Below are 19,721 nucleotides of genomic sequence, written 5' to 3'. Positions count from 1 at the left end.
TCGTTCTTAACTCTTAGCAGTGTCTGTCAAGGTTGTTCGTGCGTTTATGCCTTCTTATCTCTCCTTTAAAAAAAGTAAGGTCAAATTTACAAATAATAAAATACACCCATTTGAAATCTACAATTTGAATTTTAACAAATGGATATACCCATGTAGACACTATTTTGATCAAGAGTAGAACATTTCCATCACCCCAGAGATGCCCCTTTCTAATCACCCCCTGCTCCCCCATATAAGCACTGTTCTGACTTTTACCACTGTAGATTAGTTTTGCCCCTTCTAGAACTTCATATAAATGGAATCATATTGAATGACTGCTCTTATTTGTCTGCTTTCTTTCTCTCAGCATAGTAGTTGAGATTCGTCTATGTTGTTGTGTGTTTCAGGAGTTTGTTCCTCTTTGTTACTCAGTAGTGATCCATTGTATGAATGAATCACAGTTTGATTAGCCATTCTTCTATTGATGGGCATTTGGGTTATTTTCAGTGTTTGATTGTTATGAACAAGGATGCTGTGAACACTTGTGTGTGAGGATTTTTGTGATATAAGGTTATAATTTCCCTGGTACCTAGGAGTGGAATTGTTGAACTTAGGGTAGGTGTATGAGAAAGTGCCAAATAGTTTTCCAAGGGAACTGTATACTCCCACCAGCAATGTATGAGAGTTTATGCTCCTTGAGAGCATTTGGTATTCTCAGTGGCTTCTTTTTCCTCAGTGTTTCCAAGTTTAGCCATTCTGTTAGATGTGAGGTGATAATCTCTTTGTGGTCACTCTTTCATTCTGAAACATTGTCGTCTAAGTTTCTGTTACTCCTTCCTGATTTTTCTGATTCATCATGATCCTTAGACTGATGAGCTACTCTTCCAGAGGGTTCTCCTTTGTACAGCATACCCATAGAGAGGAGTCTGAGTGAACAGTCGCCTGTTTCTCAAGGAGCTGAGTTTCCTGGGTCTGGCCATGGATTAGGAGGCTGTTAGGTCCCTGTAGCTGGGAATAAGGACATTCATAAATAAAATGTTTACAGCTATTTCCATTTAAACTTCTTCATCTGCTTAAATCAAAGGAAGGGAGAGTTTTTCTGTATACAACTTGGGTCTATCTTAAGATTTTTGCTTCTAATTGATACTATTCACACCAAACTTTGTCAGTTCCTGTTTATGTAATATCTGTGGATTTCCCCACAAAGGATTGTCTTTATTTTGCTTCCTTTTCTGTCATGTATCTTTAGGTGAAGAGGTAAGAGGAGACCACATGTCTTCCTTCTCTCTCTCTCCCTATATTTTCAGAACTCAGTTTCTCTTCAGGCTTCCATGTATTCCCCCCAATTTGTTTCTTAATTCACCTCTGTTGCCAGGATTCTCTTTTCTCTTTCTGTACTCCATCTTCTCTTTATTCTAGATGGATCCTTCCCTTGAATGTTATGAAGTGTCCTTCTGTATCTCTTTTTATGGCACTTGTTTTGAAGTCTATTTTGTATGATATGAGTATTGCTATCTTGGCTTTTTTTTTCCTGTCCATTTGTTTGGAATATTTTTTTCTAGCCCTTCACTTTCAGTCTGTGTAGGTCTTTCATCCTGAGGTGGGTCTCTTGTAGGCAGCATATGTGCGGGTCGTGATTTCTTATCCATGCATCTACTCTGTGTCTTTTGATTGGAGCATTTAATCCATTTACATTTAAGATTATTATTGATAAGGACTTATTCATTGGCATTTTACCCCATTTGTACCTGTGTTCCTCTCTCTCTTTTTCTTCCTCTTCTTAAAGCAGTCCTTTTAGCATATCTTGCAATGCTGGCTTGGGGGAGGTATGTTCTTACAGCCTTCTTTGTCTGGGAATCTCCTTATTTCCCCTTCTATTTTAATTGAGAGCCTTGCTGGAATGAGTAGTCTCGGTTGCACGCCTTTGCTTTTCATTACTTGGAATATTTCTTTCCTCTTGGCTCTTGTTGATAGTTTCTATGTCCTGTTTCATGCTGATATAGTTTGCAGTGAGTTCATCATAGTTTCCTTGTAGTTTTTGGTAATTCTCACTGAGCTCATTGAGCTTCCTTATAACCATTGCTCAATCTCTGATAGTTGACTTGCCTCTCTTTCATTTAGCATTCCTTCTGAGGCTTCCTCCTTTCCTTTTGATTGGGTGCTGTTTCTTTCTCTTCCCATTGTTTGTGAGACTCTTGTTGTTTGCTTCTGCTTCTTAAATTGATCTTTTTGACTCTCTGAGTTCATGGTGTGAACTTCTATGGTAGGAGACCTGTGAGATTCAGTGGTGCAGTCTCCTTGATCTCCTGAACTTGATGCTCTTGGGATGCCCTTTATGCTGTGTATGTTGGCTCTCTGGATGTAATTGGGTTTTGATTGTTGTTGGGTCATTCTTGGGTGGGTCCTGCCCACCACCTGGTTCACTGAGGGTCATTCCACCTACCACGCCTTGTATACTGTTGTGCAGGTGCAGTCAGATTGTGCTGAAGCTGACTCTTTTGTCTGTCCAAGGTTATATGTCTTCTCTCTTGCTGTTGTTCAGTCGTTTGTTCTGGGTGATTTCACCACAATTTAGTTGTAATTTTGTATTTGTCCTGGGAGGAGGTTAGTGTGGTTTCCATTCACTCCTCTGCCATCCTGTGCCATTCTGTTCCCTTTGGTATAGACAGTAACATATCTAAAACCTGTTAAACCTTAGCATTCTGGTACTAAGCATTCTAGACTTATTTTTAGTTTCTACCTTTTCAGAAAGGAGTTTTGTTACTTGGATAATTTTCTTGTAACACATTTTTCTGGGGTTATTTCCATGTTCAATATTCTGCCATAATTCCTGGCTGGTGGGGCATGTGTTGAGTATGTTTTAGATCAGACTGAGCACCATCAGACTGGTTTATAGTTGAGCCTCTCTTCAGCTTCTCTCCCAGGCTCCTGCTAGTCTCATCTGCTGGATGTAGCTCTAGCTAATGTTCATTGCAAATGACTTATGTGCCAGGCATTGTGCTGAGATCTTTATGTCCATTATTTTCTTCTCAACTGTACTCCTCAGAGGCAGACAATGCTATCCATATTTTTAAAAAGATTTTTATTTATTTATTTATGTATGTATTTATTTATTTATTTATGTATTTATTTATTTGAGAGGGGAAGGGAGGGAGAAAGAGAGAGAGTAACATCAATGTGTGGTTGCTTCTCATGTGGTCCCCACTGGGGACCTGGCCTGCAACCCAGGCATGTGCCCTGACTGGGAATTGAACCTGTGATGCTTTGGTTCGCAGCCTGCACTCAATCCACTGAGCTATGCCAGCCAGGCTATCCATCTTTTTTAAAGATTGTATTTATTTATTTTTAGAGAGGGAAGGGAGGGAGATAGAAAGAGAGAGAAACATCAATGTGCGGTTGCTGGGGGTTATGGCCTACAACCCAGGCATGTACCCTGGCTGGGAATCGAACCTGTGACACTTTGGTTCGCAGCCCGTGCTCAATCCACTGAGCTACGCCAGCCAGGACGTTATCCATATTTTTAAAAAAGAATGTTTAAACCACAGAAATACATGTGTGTAGTTAGATAATACTTAGATGCCTATAGTAAACACAACTGTTCGTCTCACTGAACCTGTTTCTGGTCTCCAGAGGCAACTACTTTCAGCTCTCTTCCTTGGTTCTTCTGATATCTAATGTCTTATTTCAAAATCACTATGTCTGTTCTCCTATTTCTTATACATTTTATTCCAGTGTATCAATTCTAGGTGTCTACTCACTTAAGAGCATGGGTCATGATGTTCATCTCCTGGCCCTAAAGACAGAGTTGGTGGGCCTACATTTCTCATTTCTGTCCATTTCTAACCTGTGTGACTATGGGTATTTCACTTTTCTGGGCCTCAGTTTCCTTAATCTCTAAAATGGAATAATCTCTGCCTCAGAGGTTTGCTTTGTGGATCAAATGAAAAAAATGTAAATATCTGTGCCTACCACAGTTCCTGGCACATTGTAGGTGCTCAAATGTTCTCTACTATTTTCTTTTGTGTTTTTGTAATCTAGAATTCATTTTATTTGTGCAAGTCTTAAGTATTCTTGAAAGTCACCTTCTGGCTGTCATTCACTGGGTTGACTGCAGATATAGAGTCTTTATTGTGAAGTTACTCATGTCACACTGTGTTAGTTTGACATTGAATCTCACAGTGATGAAATCTTCAGGGTTTGTTTTGTATTGCTATTCTTGGAGAAAGATGGTACTTCTAGTTCCTTATTAAACCTCTTGTAAAGGGAATCTAAGAATTAATTTTTTTTTTGCACTGAGTTGCATGTCTTGTGTTTTATTTGGGAGGAAGGTGACTAGAAGCAGTAAGTAACACCTACCTTGTTACCTCCTGAGTTCAGATCCAGTTGCAGAATGAGACCAACGATTGCCTGAATATCAGCTGTGTTACCAATAAAGCTGATTAGAGCACGTCTTAGATTTGTGATTGCATGAGCTTCAGATATTCACCTTTCCAGTCACAGGCAGGCGTAGCCAACCCAGGCTTCCCACAGGAGCAGAAAGAAAAATCTGCCCTTGAGACCAGACCTCTCCAAAAATGATGGCCCACGTGGCCAAGTCTTTGTTCAAGCATTACCGATGAGATAGGTCTGCCATTTCCGAGGAACGAAAGCCTTTGTAGGTGAGGGACTACAGCCATAGGCCTAATGGCTTCCCCCACACCTTTCCCTTCTAGCCAGTAGAAGCTCCCTTATTCTGAGGGGAACCAGAGGCATGTGGGATCAGGGAAAGCTTATGCCCCCTAGTATCCCAACCATGGTACAGTTTACTGTCATTCAAACCTTCCAGCATTGAGTTTAACTTGGTGTTTTATCAAAGTGAAATGATCTTAAAAGTCTTTCTCTGAAGACAATACCTGCCCTCCAGCTGAGATTTATTTTTAAGTTTTGGATTATGTGTTCTCTGTATATATTTCTTTCCCATTTTTATATTTTTAATCATTTTAGCAGAGTCTGAAAATCCACTAAATGATTTGCCAGGCAGTGATTTTGTTACTTTAATGTGTTATAATCTTGTGTTTCAGTTTCTTGGATGAAATACAATAAGCAGATGTGAGCCCAGGAGTTGTTTGTTATTCTTGATATGCTATTGTTATATACTTTCTTGGTTTTCAGAAGATCACACAGTGTTAAAGGTGATGCACTAACAAGGCTGCCCTGCTCTCTCTACCTAATTTTATTTATAAGGAAGCTATAGAAAGAAGGCATTTTACTTCTTTACATACTTCCAAAAGCTCAAACTGTTATCCCACACAGATCAGAAATGGTGTCATCTTGGGTGATAATTTCTCCTTTCTCTTGGAGCTGAGTACTACGTGGTTATGTTTAACTGTTTTTGTGCCCTACTGGCAAGGTCATTAAATGTTCCGGAAATAAAAGGAATAAAAAAAAATTGTTCATTTTTATGGCTTAAAACTTTTTCTTAAAGGTAACAGTTATTTTTAGTTTGGTTATCAAAAGATAAAATAATACATATAAAATACATTTATTGCTTTCTGTATTTTTCTCTGTTTGGTTTTACATACTTTCCAAAGAGGAAAAGAAGACAGTGCCATTTAGTTTTCAAAAATAAAACAAAATAAACAATAATGTTGAGTCTTACTGTTCAAAATGCATATTCATTTTCTTTTTGTGGGGGTGGGCAATGAATTGAAGACTTTTAAACAGGAGGGTATATATAGAATGTACCTTATGTTAAGAATTTGAACACTTAGGACATGGTACTTTTCTAACTACTATCATTGTTTTCTATCACAATTTAGATTCTCACCATTTCACCCTTACGATTTATTCCTAATCCTAATCTGATGTAAAGATTTTCCTGCTTTATCACAAATTGGTTGGATATCTTTAGATTGTTCAGTTAAATTTGTACCCAGGGGTACCAAGGTTTGTTTGTCCTAGGCGGCTCTATGCACATAAACTCTAATTCCTTTGCTAATTCTGCCCTTAAAAGCACACACTGTATCAGTTGGAATGTGAAGTCATAATTTTTGGATGGAATCTTTGTGTCTCATACTGACTTTCCCTCCTGTTTCAGCTCCTTATGAAGCTAGGCAGCCCCTTGTCCAGCCCGAGGGATCCTCATCAGGGAACCAAGGAGCCAAGCCCCCTCGGCATCAGGCTTCCCTCATCCGGGTAAGTGATGTTAGGGGGTTATACTAATGGGAGACTTTCGGGGACCTGGCTTTTTGATGGGCCCTCTTTTTTTTTTCCAAGGAAGATAGAAAATTGCCCTTTTCATGCAAATATTACACTTCTGTTTTTTTGTTTGTTTTCTTAAATCTTCTTACTTTGTATGTTTCTCGCTGTCTGTAGACTACCTCAGGCTGGTTCTTAGGCTTTGGTGTATCTAAAATGCCCTTGCACCTTTATCTACTTAATTGTTAGGTACCTTCTTCAGGAGAGCTTTACTTTTTCCAAAATAGCATATCATACCTCTGCCTTATTTATTCTTTATTATCGCTCATCCAGTGCATAGTTAGCCCTTGCCTGTTTGTTTGGTGTTTCCAATTGCATTGCAATCTTTTGGAAGGCAGACATAGTTTTTCTGTATTCTCCCTTAGTGCCTAGTTCAATGCTGTTTGGAGAACAATTATTTTACAAGTGGCAGCAGCTACTTTTTCCCCATATGTTATGGATACAAAAGAAACACTGTGGCAGAGGCACAAGTGATATTTCAGTTTTTCCTGGCTACACCATTGCTTAGAACATTTCAGCTTCCATTTCTACATTATTTTCCTTTGGATAAAGAAGTCTTATTTTTTTTTCCCCCTGTATTTGCCACTGTTTTCTTGTGTAGTATCTCTGAGTCCTGTGCTGGGGAAGTCATGTTCCCAACAAAAAAAGTGTGTGTGTGTGTGCATGTGTGTCTGCATGAGAGAAGTTATGGAAAAACTTGGTTCACTGTTTGACCCTAAAGACAAGAGGAAGTGGGGTGGTTTGTATAACACTTCAACAGTCCAAATTGCGGAGAGGATCACTTATGTGCAGGCAGTTCTACTCAAAATAGCAGGGTGGTGTCAGATAACTCCCATAAGGAAATGGGCTGGTGTCTGGATCAGAATAGACAAAGGCTAAGGAAGATCATGGTGTTTACTGAATATCACTGGGAATGGGTACTATGGTATGCATGGTACAGAACTTTTATCTTCTAAGGTAGTGGTACTTTGTGTCCAAAGAACTTTCTTAAAGAATAATTTAACCATATGTTCAGTGTTTATATTTAATGCTTCTTGCCAGCTATAGTATTTAGGTACTGTTATATCTGTTAGTATAGATGAGTTAACTGGCTGAGAGAGGTTAAGGTCTAAGGTTTTATTTGTAACTCCTAAGTGGCAGAACCAGAATTTGAACCCAGGCCTGCCCAATGTCAAAACTTGCATTTTAAAATATTTGGGTATGCATTAGAGTCCCATGTTACAAGGAGGCTAGGTTCTAAAGTTGCTGCATAAACAAACATTGACAGTAGTAAAAAAAATATTCCTGAAAATCCTGTATTGGCACCACACTGCAGAGCCAAGATGCCATTCTCTCCTAGGCCCCATAGAGCTCAATTTTACTCCTGAGTTAGAACAGATAGCTGTTTCTTCAGATAAGTCCCAGATGTAGCAGTTGGCTGCATTTAAAGGTCCTGGGGTACAAAAATAGGTGTCTTTAAACACAAGAATCACACCCATGGTGGAGTGATGGTTACATTAGGAAAGCTATCGGAGGGACTGGGGTTTATCTAAAAAATTCTCAGGGTGTGGCTGTGCTTGTTTATGCAGAGTATATTCTAGTGCCATGGAAGCCACATTCTGAATGGTTAGAATGGTGGTCAAACAGGCAGTAAATCGTGAACTTTGCAATGGTCGCATGGGGCTTACTGGTCCTTTTTACCTGACACCCTAGGTGGGATGGCCATGGGCTCTCACTTGGATTGGTGTCCTGTGACTTCTCTTCAAATCTCTAGGTATATTTTTTTGCTGATAAACATGCTTCTTGGGTATTTCACTCACCTGATGTTTACTAAACATGTATTACATACTAGGTACTGTGTTGAGAATACAAACGTGAGGTATAATACTCCCATTCCCTGCCCTCATGAAGCTTATAGACTATTGAGGGATATAACCATTAATCAGACCATCACAGTGTGATGTGAATGGAAATTACAGTGTGCTTTGATGGTTAAAAATGGTGGGAGGGGAGATGGTTCTGACCTAGCCTTGGCAGGCAGGGAGTGACATTTGAGTTGAAATGAGGATTCATAGGTGTTAACCAGGTGAAGGAGTGGGATTGGAGGAGATAGGCAAGAAGGTAGAGGGAACTTCACACAAAGATATTTTCTTTGTGCTTAGCATTTTATACACATCATCTCGTTCACTTCTCACAGCTATTTTGTGAGGTAATTTCTGTTGTTATCCTATTTTTCAGATGTTAAAACCTGAGGTTTGAAAGACCTTATTTAATTTGTCCAAGGTTACAGCTAGGAAGTGGTAGGAGTGGAGTTCAAACATTGGACACGATTCCTTATTCTCTGGCTCAGGAACCATATGGGAGATGATGTCATCTGTTAAGCTAAGCAGCCCTGGATGAGAAACTGGTGTTGGGAGTATTGGGGAAAGATTGTAAGTTCAGCGTTGGATGTTAGAATTTGAGCTTTAGATATAGCTAAGAGGAAGTGTCAGAGATGGTAGGATATATGAGTCTGGAGTTTTGGGGAGAGCCAGGCTGGACTTAAGTATTTGGCAGTGATTAGAAGGACTTAAGGTATACTGCAGAGAAAATCAGACAGGTGCTCATCCAGGTCCAACCAAACTCTCTGTGACCTTGGGGCAAGTTGTTGTCTTTTCTGTAATATGAATGACTTGGAATGGATTTCACAGTTCATTGTAATAATCTGCAACAGTCTGATTCCCTTAATGTTTATTTGGCATCAGTGAAGTTCCCCCCCTCCTGTTTGGAGCATTGCCTTCTGTTTCAGATGAGAGCAAGGGGCCTTATTTTGGGACAGCAGTATGTGGTTTTCATGGCTGATATGTTTTTCTTTCTTTAGTTCTTAGGTTTCCTTCTTATGTCTGTCAGGTTGGCTTGGCTGAACTCCACGTCCCAGAAAGCAAAATGCCAACCTGAATTAGTCATGTAGGTGAGGGGATCTGAAGTGAAGGCTCTTGGTGGAAGGGGATTAATATGGATTCAGCATGGTGCTAGACCAGACCAGGCTAACTAATTCCCCTCATGTTGCCATGTTAATGTGCTGATGGCAGCCTTGCTATCTCGTAGCTTCTTCTGTGGCCTTGTATTCAAGCCCTTCCTGTCTGATTGGGAGGAGGTGGCCTCTGGGTCCCGGCTAGGCTTTTAAGGACTCTGGGCCAGCTTTGTTGCAGTTCACAGGCTTGGCATTTTAGAGGTACTTATGCCAAAATCAAGACTCAAATTTTGGGTCTTTTTGGTTAATATTGTAGGAATTTCAATTTTTTTTTGTTAAGATGGTAGATGGTGGACAGTGGTTCGCAAATAAAATGGTATGTCTCCTGCTTCATCTATTATCATGAGTTTGTAGGTCGTTTTATAGTTTACTTTTTACAAGTTATTCTAACTATCTAGATTATGTAGGCATTATGTAGGTATTTTGCTGGGATAAGATTTAGAAATGCCCCTGCCACTCCCACTGTACTACACTGCCTCTGTTTTTGCCACTGTTGCCAGAAACTACCTAGTGTTAAGTCTTTGTCTTATTAACCCCTTGCCAGCTTTTGACACTGATTCATCATTTGGTGTCCATGATGTCATCCTATCCTGATCTTTCTCTCATTTCTATGACTATCTGTTCTTGATCTCTTTTAGTTCTTCTTCTTCCACCTGCGTCATACATGTTGGTGAGTCCTAGATCTAATTCTCACTCTATTACTCCTTAGCTATGTGGAGGCTGATGACCACATATATTTTTCTGCTAGTCATCTTCACTCAAGAGTCCCACTGTCACTTTAAACGTCTTTCCCAGAAAACTAGCTTTCATTCTTGCGCTCCTGGCTCCATCCACTCATTGGCACATGCCACAATGCTGGTCACTATCTCTGAGTCCTGTCTCATTCAGTTACCAAGTCTTGGCCATTTTACTTTCTAAATATCTCTTACCTGCCCATTCTTCCTCAGTTAAGGCCATCTTCTGTCACCAAATCTGTTACATCAGCCTTTCTTTCTTCTTGCTTCCACTGTTGCCTTATTTAAATCCATTATCCTCACTGCAGATGAAAATAATCTGAAAAATACAAATAGATTCCTCCTACTCCCTTGATTGAAACCTGTCACACAAGACCCACTGCTCTCAAAACATCATCCACCTTCCCTAACACGGTTCTGGGGCCTGGTGCGTGGCCCCTGCTGCTGTTCTCTTCAGTCACAACAGCCTACTGCTTCTCTCCCTCTGTCCTCTGGCCATGCAGAGATGCTGGCCATGTCCCATATGGTCCATGTTCTGTGTGGGAACCTTACTCTTCATCCTTGCTTTGCCTTCTTTGTTTCTCCTTTGTCTCAGTTCATCTATGTGTTTTTCCCATTGATAACACAAAATGCAAACATTTTCTAATATTTCTTATATATGTGAAGTTTCCACTTTTTCATTCTTTTTAAAAAAAAAATTGTTGAAGTACGGTTGTCTCCATTTCCCCGCCATAATTTTCCCCACCCCACCCACCTCCCACCTTCATTCCTAAGCCCCTTCAGCTTTGACCATGGGTCCGTAATACATGTTCCTTCACAACACTTCCCCTGTTTTTCTCCATTATCCCCTCCCCACCCTGGGTTACTGTCAGTTTGCCCTTTATTTCCATGTCTCTGGTTGTATTTTGCTTCTTGTTTGTTTTGTTGATTAGGTTCCACTTACAGGTGAGATCATACGGTATTTGTCTGCCTGGCTTATTCCACTTAGCATAATGCCCTCCAGTTGCATCCATGCTGTCACAAAGGGTAGGAGCTCCTTCTCCTTTCTGCTGCATAGAATTGCATTGTGTAAATGTACCACAGTTTTTTGATCCACTCATTTACTGATGGGCGCTTAGTTTGTTTCCAGCACTTGGCTATTGTAAATTGTGCTGCTAAACTTTTTAAGAACACTGTGGCTGTAACATACAGAGATTTTTTTTTTCATTTATTTGTATGTAGCTGTCCAGATCTGCCAACACCATTTGTTGAAGAGGCTATTTTCACTCCATTTTATGCTTCTGCCCCCTTTGTTGAATATTAATTCACCATAGAGACATGGGTTTGTTTCTGGGCTCTCTGTTCTGTTTCACTGATCTATGTGTCTGTTCTTATGCCAGTACCAGACTGTTTTAATTACAGTAGCCTTCTAATATAGTTTGATGTCAGGTATTGTGATCCCTCCTACTTTGTTCTTGTTTCTCAAAATTGCTGAGGCTCTTTGGGGTTCTTTATGGTTCCACATAAATGTTTGAAATGGTTGTTCTGCATCTGTGAAATATGTCATTGGTATATTTATAAGGATTGTGTTGACTCTATAAATTACCTTGGGTAGTATGGACATTCTGACGATGTTAATTCTTCTCATCCATGAACATCGTATATGCTTTCATTTATTTGTGTCTTCCTTAATTTCTTTCTTCAGTGTTGTGTAGTTTTCTGAGTACAGGTCTTTTACCTCCTTGGTTAGGTTTATTCCTAGGTACTTTATTTTTCTTGTTGCTATAGCAAATGGGATTAAAAAAAGAGATTTATTTATTTATTTTTAGAGAGAGGGGAAGGGAGGGAGGAAGGGAGGGAGAGAAACATCAGTGTGTGGTTGCCTCTCATTTGCTCCCTGCAGGGGACCTGGCCCACAACCCAGGCATGTGCCCTGGCTGGGAATCAACCAGTGACCCTTTGGTTCACAGGCCCACACTCAGTCCTCTGAGCCACACCATTCAGTGCACACATGGGATTTTAAAAAATATGGAATGCTTCACAAATTTGCATTTCATCCTTGCGCAGGGGCCATGCTAACCTCTGTATCATTCCAATTTTAGTATATGTGGTGCCAAAGCGAGCACCCATTTTTTCATTCTTAAAAATGGTTCATTCCTCATCTCATTTATATGAGAAACTCATCTAGAGGGAGGGGCATCCAATCTTTATGGGTTTCCCATCCCAGAGGCATTTGGTGTTATCTGTTTCTTTTGTATTGTTCCAGGAATGCTTTATGTACATATAAGCAAATATACTATCCTTATAGAATCCTAATATATGCAGTATATTTTTACTTGACTTTAGGGAGACAGGTGTGGCAAATGAGATCCTTCCAGCCAGATCTCACTAGGAAAAAAAACACTATTTTTCAACCAAAACACGCTTGCTTTTAAAACCCTACACATATATGTACTGTGAGGTTTTCTTCTCTTTTTTGGAGTGACAAACTTAACAATCTTTTGGGATAAATTTTCAATACTCACTGTTCTTTTTGTTTCAAAGACAAAATAATGACAAACAATATTTAGAGAACTTTACCACCCTGCCATTCTAGTGGGGGGTTTGGGCTATGTTTTCTGTGGAAGTTTTTCTTTTTTTTTTTTTTTAAGATTGTATTTATTTATTTTTAGACAGAAGTGGAGGGAGAGGGAAAGAGAGGGAGAGAAACATCAGTGTGTGGTTGCCTCTCACGTGGCCTCCACTGGGGACCTGGCCTGCAACCCAGGCATGTGCCCTAGACTGGGGATTGAACTGGCGACCCTTTGGTTTGCAGCCCATGCTCAGTCCACTGAGCTACACCAGCCAGGGCATGGAAGTTTTCTAATAAACAGATAGGGGATGGTTTTTAGACATTGGTAGTCAGACACCATATTAATCCAGAAGCCTATAACTTTAAAAACATTTATATAACTTGGTTGTCTCCTTTCCCCCCTCATTCTTCTTTTTTTTCTTTAAGTTTGGTTGTTAATAGCTGTGAGTCTGTTGTCATTTACTGTTCATATTTTTATCTTTCTTCTTAAATAAGTTCCTTTAATATTTCATATAATAAGGTCTGGATGATGATAAACTCCTTTAATGACCTTATCTGGCAAGCACTTTTATCTGCCCTTCCATTCTAAATGATAGTTTTGCTGGATAGAGTCATCTTGGATGTAGGTCCTTGCCTATTATGACTTCAAATACTTCTTTCCAGCCCCTTCTTGCCTGCAAGGTCTCTTTTGAGAAATCAGCTGATAGTCTCATGGGAACTCCCTTGTAGGTGTCTCCTTTTCTCTTGCTGCTTTTAAGAGTCTCTCATTATCTTTCATCTTGGCTGATGTAATTATGATGTGCCTTGGTGTGTGCTTCCTTGGGTCCAACTTCTTTGGGACTCTCTGAGCTTCCTGGACTTCCTGGAAGTCTCTTTCCTTTGCCAGGTTGGGGAAGTTCTCCTTTATTTTTTCAAAGAAATTTTCAATTTCTTGCTCTTCCTCTTCTCCTTCTGGCACCTTTATGATTTGGATGTTGGAATGTTTAAAGATGTCCTGGAGGTTCCTAAGCCTGTCTTCATTTTTCTGAATTCTTGTTTCTTCATTCTGTTCTGGTTGAATGTTTCTTCCTTCCTTTTGCTCCAAACCATTGATTTGAGTCCTGATTTCCTTCCCTTCACTGTTGATTCCCTGTACATTTTCCTTTATTTTACTTTTCATAGCTTTTATTTTTTCCTCTAATTTGTGACCATATTCAACCAATTCTGTGAGCATCCTGATTACCAGTGTTTTGAACTGTGCATCTGATAGGTTGGCTATCTCTTGGTCGCTTAGTTGTATTTTTTTCTGCAGTTTTGATCTGTTCTTTCATTTGGGCTATTTTTTTTGTCTCTGTGCTCCCCCTCATTCTTGTTCAGTCTGAATTTCTTGCCATGGCTCTTAGCCTGCTACAGACTTAACCATAGGTACTTAGGGCCAGAAGTAGATTCCCTCTGTTCCTTGAATCCTTTTGGAATGGTTCTATTGAGTTAGCCAAAAAGTCCATTATGTTTTTTCTGTAAAATGAAAGACACATTTTTTAAAAAATACATAATCTTTATTATATTTTTCCATTACCAGTTAGTCCTCTTATACTCCCCTCCTCCCAGCAAATACCACCCTGCTGTCCATGTCCATGAATCCTTTTTCTTTTTTGCTCAGTCTCTGTATTCCCTAACCTCCCCTCTCTTTTCACCAATAACTTCATTGATTTGGATATTTTGAGTAGGTTGGCTATATCCCACTATTGGCTTCTAGTGGGTAGAGGCCAGTGGTCCTGCTAAATATCTTCCAATGCATAAGACAGTCCCACAGCAAAGAATTATTTGGGCAAAATGTCAGTAGTACCAAGAAACTTCCCAAACCACTTTTGACACAGTTGATTAGTCACAGCACCTTCTCCATACACTGCACAAATCTTTTTGCATTTCAGGTGCGTTTTTTTACCTTTCTTGAAAGAATAAAGCATAATATGCCAAAAGTGTTGTGTATCTTCTTCCGTCTTTTGACAAGTTTTTTTTAAATGCATGGTGATATGACAGCTGTCACAATACAATCGAACAAAATTGTTTTGAATGAAATTAAAGACAACTGAGCACTAGTAGAGCCATCGAATGGAAAAAAAAAAACAGAATAAACACCAAAGTATGTATGTAAAGGATGGTGAGAGAAGGAATACCCCGAGGCTCTGTTGGAGTGGTGTAAACATAAGTCCAGAGAGAACTGACAGTTGTCACAGGTAAATTATTCATCCTAAGAGTTTTAATGGGAACAGGAAAAGTATTGGGTTGGCCAAATTTTGTTATAGCATTATAACATTATACTGCATTGTTATAGCAGTAGTTCCCAGAAATGGAATAATTAAGTGAAATGTCTACACATTTTTAATTTTTAAAAAAGATTTTATTTATATATTTTTAGAGAGGGGGGAAGGTTGGGAGAAAGGGAGAGAAACATCAATCAGTTGCGTCTCACATGCACCCCAACCAGCTACCAAACCTACACCCAGGCATGTGCCCTGACTGGGAATTGTGAACTGGCGACCTTTTGCCTTGTGGGACAACACACAACCTACTGAGCCACACCAGCTAGGGCTACACATTTTTAATTGTTGATAGAGATTTTAGAATTGGAGACTGTATCGATTTACACACTTGCCAACAATGTATGAAAATCTTTATTTTCCCATATCCATGCAAATACAATGTGGTAAAAAAATCTCATGGTTCTTTGAGATCCAATAGGTGAAAAATGATATCTCAGTGTAGTTTTAATTAGTTTTATTTATTATTAATGAAGTGGGATATCTTAAATTTATGAGTCATTTGTATTTCCTTTTTTGTGAATTGCTTCTTCATATCCTATACCTTTTTTTTATTCTTTTGGGTTATCAGTGTTTCCTTATTGGTTTGTCATTTCGACCAGTCTGAAACCAGAAGCTGGTGTCTCTGTTCCTTTGGACAAGTGAGAGATTGCAGTGTATGTGGAAAACTGCTGTTTGCATGGTGGAGAGGGGGTCCTGGGCACCTGAGGCCCTGGAAGCCGAGTAGGGACCCAGCTTCTTTTCAGTTCTGGAGTGTCCCAGGCTGCCTGCAATGGGGACTTCCTGTTTATACCTTCATGACAGTAAAGTTGCATTACTTTATGGAGCTAGGAAAATCTTCTGTTGTTAGGGATAGTAAATGTCTACACAGTGTGTCTGTGCATTGACCTGTCATCATTGCTTGGACAGCTCAGTTTTCTTCCTCTGAGTGAAATAGGAGGAAGAAAGGGAGGGGGAGGAACAGGGAGGGAGAAAGTATACGTGTGTTTGCCTTTGTGTGTAACAGGAAGAACTGGTTTGATCAATTTTTTTAGGAATGCAAGTTCCTTGTTTTTTATGTGACATCTTGTTTTACTAGATTCATTCCCCATTTGATGTTAAACCCTCACTGGAGTTTTACCATCTCCTAGGAGGTAAAAGATTGCTGTGTCCTCACTGTGTTCATTGCCAGCTCTACCTAGGACTGACAGATATCTGAATGGTCACTATTACCACAAACAAGTTTTATTTTTCATAGCAGCAAGCCCCCTTCCTACTCACCTACTTATAGTTATTTTTCAGATTTTGTATTTCTTATTTTTGAAACATTTAACTTCACTTGATACTGAAATTAACTTTTCTCAGCCTAAACCTTTTTTTTTTTAGCTCTTATTGTATTCCTCAGGTGCTTATCATGTACCCATACTTCTTAACAATTAAAGTGATGTTAATTGCTTGTGTTATTTATTTATTTATTTACTTACTTACTGGGACGCACTTCTATGTGAAAGACAAAAATGTTTTGTGCTGCAAGATGAGAATGGCAAAAGATACTGGATCACTGAAAGACAGGTGACTCCAGAATATAAGAATAGGATGCCTGGGATAGAAATTGAAAGATGTTCTTGGGAAAAAAAGACATTGCCTCAGTAAATATTAGGACTGATTTTGTGTCTTAAGGCCGTGCAAAATCCATGCTTAAGTTCAGGGGTCTCCAACCTCCAGGGCCGTGGACTGATACCAGTCAGTGGCCTTTTGGGAACCAGGCTGCACAGCAGGAGGTGAGCACCAGGCTGGTGAATGAGGGAGCAAAGCTTCACCTGTATTTACAGCCATTCCCTGTAGCTGGCATTACCACCTAAGCTCTGCCTCCTGTCAGATCAGTGACATTTGATTCTCATAGGAGCACAAACCCTGCAGTGAACTGCGCATGCAAGGACCACTGCTTTAAGGAGTGGAGTGGGAGGAGGGTCAAAATGGTAGGCTGGTCCACATTAGAAGTCTAGCATCCCTGCAACAGGTTGGTTAGACTATTGATGAAAGCAAATAAACACACCTTATTTGTGGGTCAGTGTTGCTTTTCCCTATAAGGCATGAGCATTGCATTAAAGGCTTATGGTGTCCAGAATTTCCCTGGTAATAGCTATGGCCCACATCAGTTTGGTAAATTTAGCCTCTCAGATGTAGCTGAAGACACCCGATTGAAGTCTTGATCTCAGACAGTACTTTTTAAAGCTGGAAAGGAGAGTGTTGTTTGTTTCCAGCATATCCCCTAGGACCTTTTGGCCTCAGTAATTAATAATACTAGGCTGTGAATATGGAAGGTTCCTTTACAATAGCACCACATCAGCCCCAATCTGTATTGCCCTTGACCTCTGGTGAGCAGGTGGTGTCATACCCCCAATTGCCTATCCCAGCAAGTGTCTCTGCTGACCCAGTGTTTATTTGGCTCAGAGCTGTACTGGTCCATTAGCATTTGTATGTCATTTCAGGCCTCCCAACAATCTTGGAAGGTAGACTACTTACAACATTACATCCTGTACTCATCTATTGGGTCAGCCACCATGGCAGGGGTACCCTGGGACTACAAATATGATGCCTACTCTCAGGGAACTTGCAGTCAAGTGGAGGGGAGATGGATGTGAATCAAATGATCCCACCCCTGTATATATAATGGAAAACTGATAATTTCCCTAAAGGCAAGGGCGTACTTTGGTAGCATATAACAGAGAAATCTAACTTAGGGCTAGAAAGTGAGGGAAGGCTTCCACAAAGAAGTGAGAGGTGACTAGAAATTAACCAGGCAAAAGAAGGATGGTGCTGGGAGGTGAGGAAAAGAGTGTCTCATGTGGTGGTAAGACATGTCTAGAGCTTAGACAAAGGGCATGTGTTAGTCAGGGTTCTTCATTGTGGACAACAGATTCTACTCTGGCTGGGTTAAGCAAATAGGGATTTAGGTAGAGAAATAGGATGTGGGTACCCTACCAAATTTTTGGAAGGGTTGAAGATTCAGACTATTCTAAGCTTGCCAGCGTAATTCCCCAAACCACATAGCAGGACCTGGATGGCTAAGGGAGGCTTGCTTCTGCCACAGTCAGAAAGCTACAGAAGTGGGCAGTTGCTACCATTGCCACATCATGCATGACCTGGACCAGGAGAATAAATGCTTTGTTCCCTGCCTCTTTCACCATGTGACTCACTTCTGAATTAGTCTTCTGTAGGAGTATTTGTTTAGTAGGATGTAAGTCCTGTCTGGAATTCTAGCAGCAAAGCTTGGGATGGTGTAGTTTTACCTGTCCGGCCTCTGCAGTGCAGGGAGTTATGCTAAGAGAGGCAGAGTGGGTGGTGCGTGAGCAAGAGTGCCATGTGTAGATAGCAAGGAGAGGAGACAGCCAAAGAACTGAAAGGCCTGTGTGTTAGATCTTGGAGTGGTAGAGAGATGGGGCTGGAGAGGTGTGCAGAGCCCTCTGGGCCATGGCACCACCTTGCAGGTGGGGGATGGATGGCTCAGGAGTTAGGTAACTGGCCCAAGTCTCATGGTGAGGAAGTGACCATCCCAGATTTGAACCCAGTCTGTCTGCCTCCAGAACCAGCATTTTTGCACCTCTAATTCGTAGCCTCACCCTCTATAAAGCATTCCTTGAATTCAGCCCAAGTTCTTGGCACATCTGTTTTCCATCTGTTGACTGTTAAGGGAAGGACATAGGGGAGAAGAGACCTGCAGCCACGACCAAAATGGCAAGGGTTGGGCTGGGGACATTAGCGCATTGGTACTAGAAGTCTGCATCCTCACCAGTCTTCTCTTACTGCTGATTTCTCATTTTATCCTCTTAAGCAGACAACAAAATCCTGACAATTGTAAAAGAAAAATGCCCTTCTGGAGCAGCAGATCTTGGCTTCTGATGGAAGAATTGGAGACAATGATTACTCATAAGCATTCCTTGTGTTAATCAAAATAGTGCTAGCGCCACATACTAAAATAACAGTGAAATGATTGAATGCCTATATGGTATGGCTATCTACAGGATCCTTTTCTGATGTGAAAACATTTCAGATGGGCAAAAATTATGTGAGAAGTAAGACAGTGCTCTGTATACTTTAATAGTTCACTGGCCAAAATCTACAACTAAACTAGATCATGGGGAGGGAGGTGTAAGTATAGCATACTCATAGCCCAAGCTCAGATCTGCAATCTGAAAAATTGCCACAGCGGTTTTAGGCATTGCAGTGAGGTTCTGAAAAGGAAATGGCACCATTGTTGCAAGAGGATGGATGGATGGATGGATGGGAGGGAGAGAACCATAGAACTTGATGATTATGAGTAGTATCAGACCCCCATTCATGTTCTGGTTCTACCGTTTACTAGGTGTGCGGTCTTGGTAAACCACTTACCTTCCTTAACGCTCACTTTCCTGTTCTGTAAAATGTGAATAATGGGACCCACTTCACAGAATTGTTGTGAAGATGAAAATAGGTCATATATATTAGGTTCTTACGGTGTCTGGCACTAAGCAAAGTAATGAATATGTGTGATCTACCATTCTCCTATGACTGTGATGATAACTTAAAATATTTTGTTTATCTTAAGTAGCTACTGTGTGTTGCCTAATAGACTCAGAGAGAACCTCTTCTCAGTTGTTGAACATAGATCCCTAAGTGAGTCTGGCACTATGTGGTTAAAGACACCTTTGTGCATTTGTTTCCATGGAAAAGCCGATAAGCCTAATTGCTCTGTTAGGATTTAATTTAAATGAACTTTTCGACAGATAGAAACAAATTATTTATTGCAACTTCCTGTGAATCTATACTTATTTCAAAATAAAAAGAAAAAAGATGTAAAGTTTTCTAACTGCATAGGTAAGAGAGAGGGCCCAGCCTTTACTGTTGGGTAACGGTATTTGATAGGTGCATGTAAAGTTCAGCTCTAGTCATTATAGGAGATCTCAGGT

At 40.3% G+C, this 19,721-nt stretch overlaps 1 protein-coding gene and 1 non-coding gene across 9 annotated transcripts in view; one reads left to right on the top strand and one right to left on the bottom strand.

Moving 5' to 3' along the window:
* REPS2 (RALBP1 associated Eps domain containing 2) overlaps nucleotides 1–19,721 on the top strand; it is a 202,868-nt gene that overhangs the window by 63,154 nt on the left and 119,993 nt on the right. For all 8 annotated transcript variants that reach the window (XM_045856066.1, XM_045856067.1, XM_045856065.1 and 5 more), the window contains one exon: nucleotides 6,056–6,153. In XM_045856066.1, the coding sequence (XP_045712022.1) occupies nucleotides 6,056–6,153 (98 nt within the window). The remainder of the gene's footprint in view (nucleotides 1–6,055; nucleotides 6,154–19,721) is intronic.
* Nucleotides 11,944–12,047, bottom strand: LOC123830152. The gene has a single exon (XR_006787713.1). It is a non-coding gene; the product is annotated as a U6 spliceosomal RNA (small nuclear RNA).

The sequence above is a fragment of the Phyllostomus hastatus genome, unplaced genomic scaffold (assembly GCF_019186645.2).
Source record: "Phyllostomus hastatus isolate PE091 unplaced genomic scaffold, TTU_PhHast_1.1 phas_scaffold_12, whole genome shotgun sequence".
In the NCBI taxonomy this organism is placed as follows: Eukaryota; Metazoa; Chordata; class Mammalia; order Chiroptera; family Phyllostomidae; genus Phyllostomus; species Phyllostomus hastatus.
The sequence above is the reverse complement of the archived record's forward strand: the minus strand, read 5'-3'. Positions and strand labels throughout refer to the sequence as shown.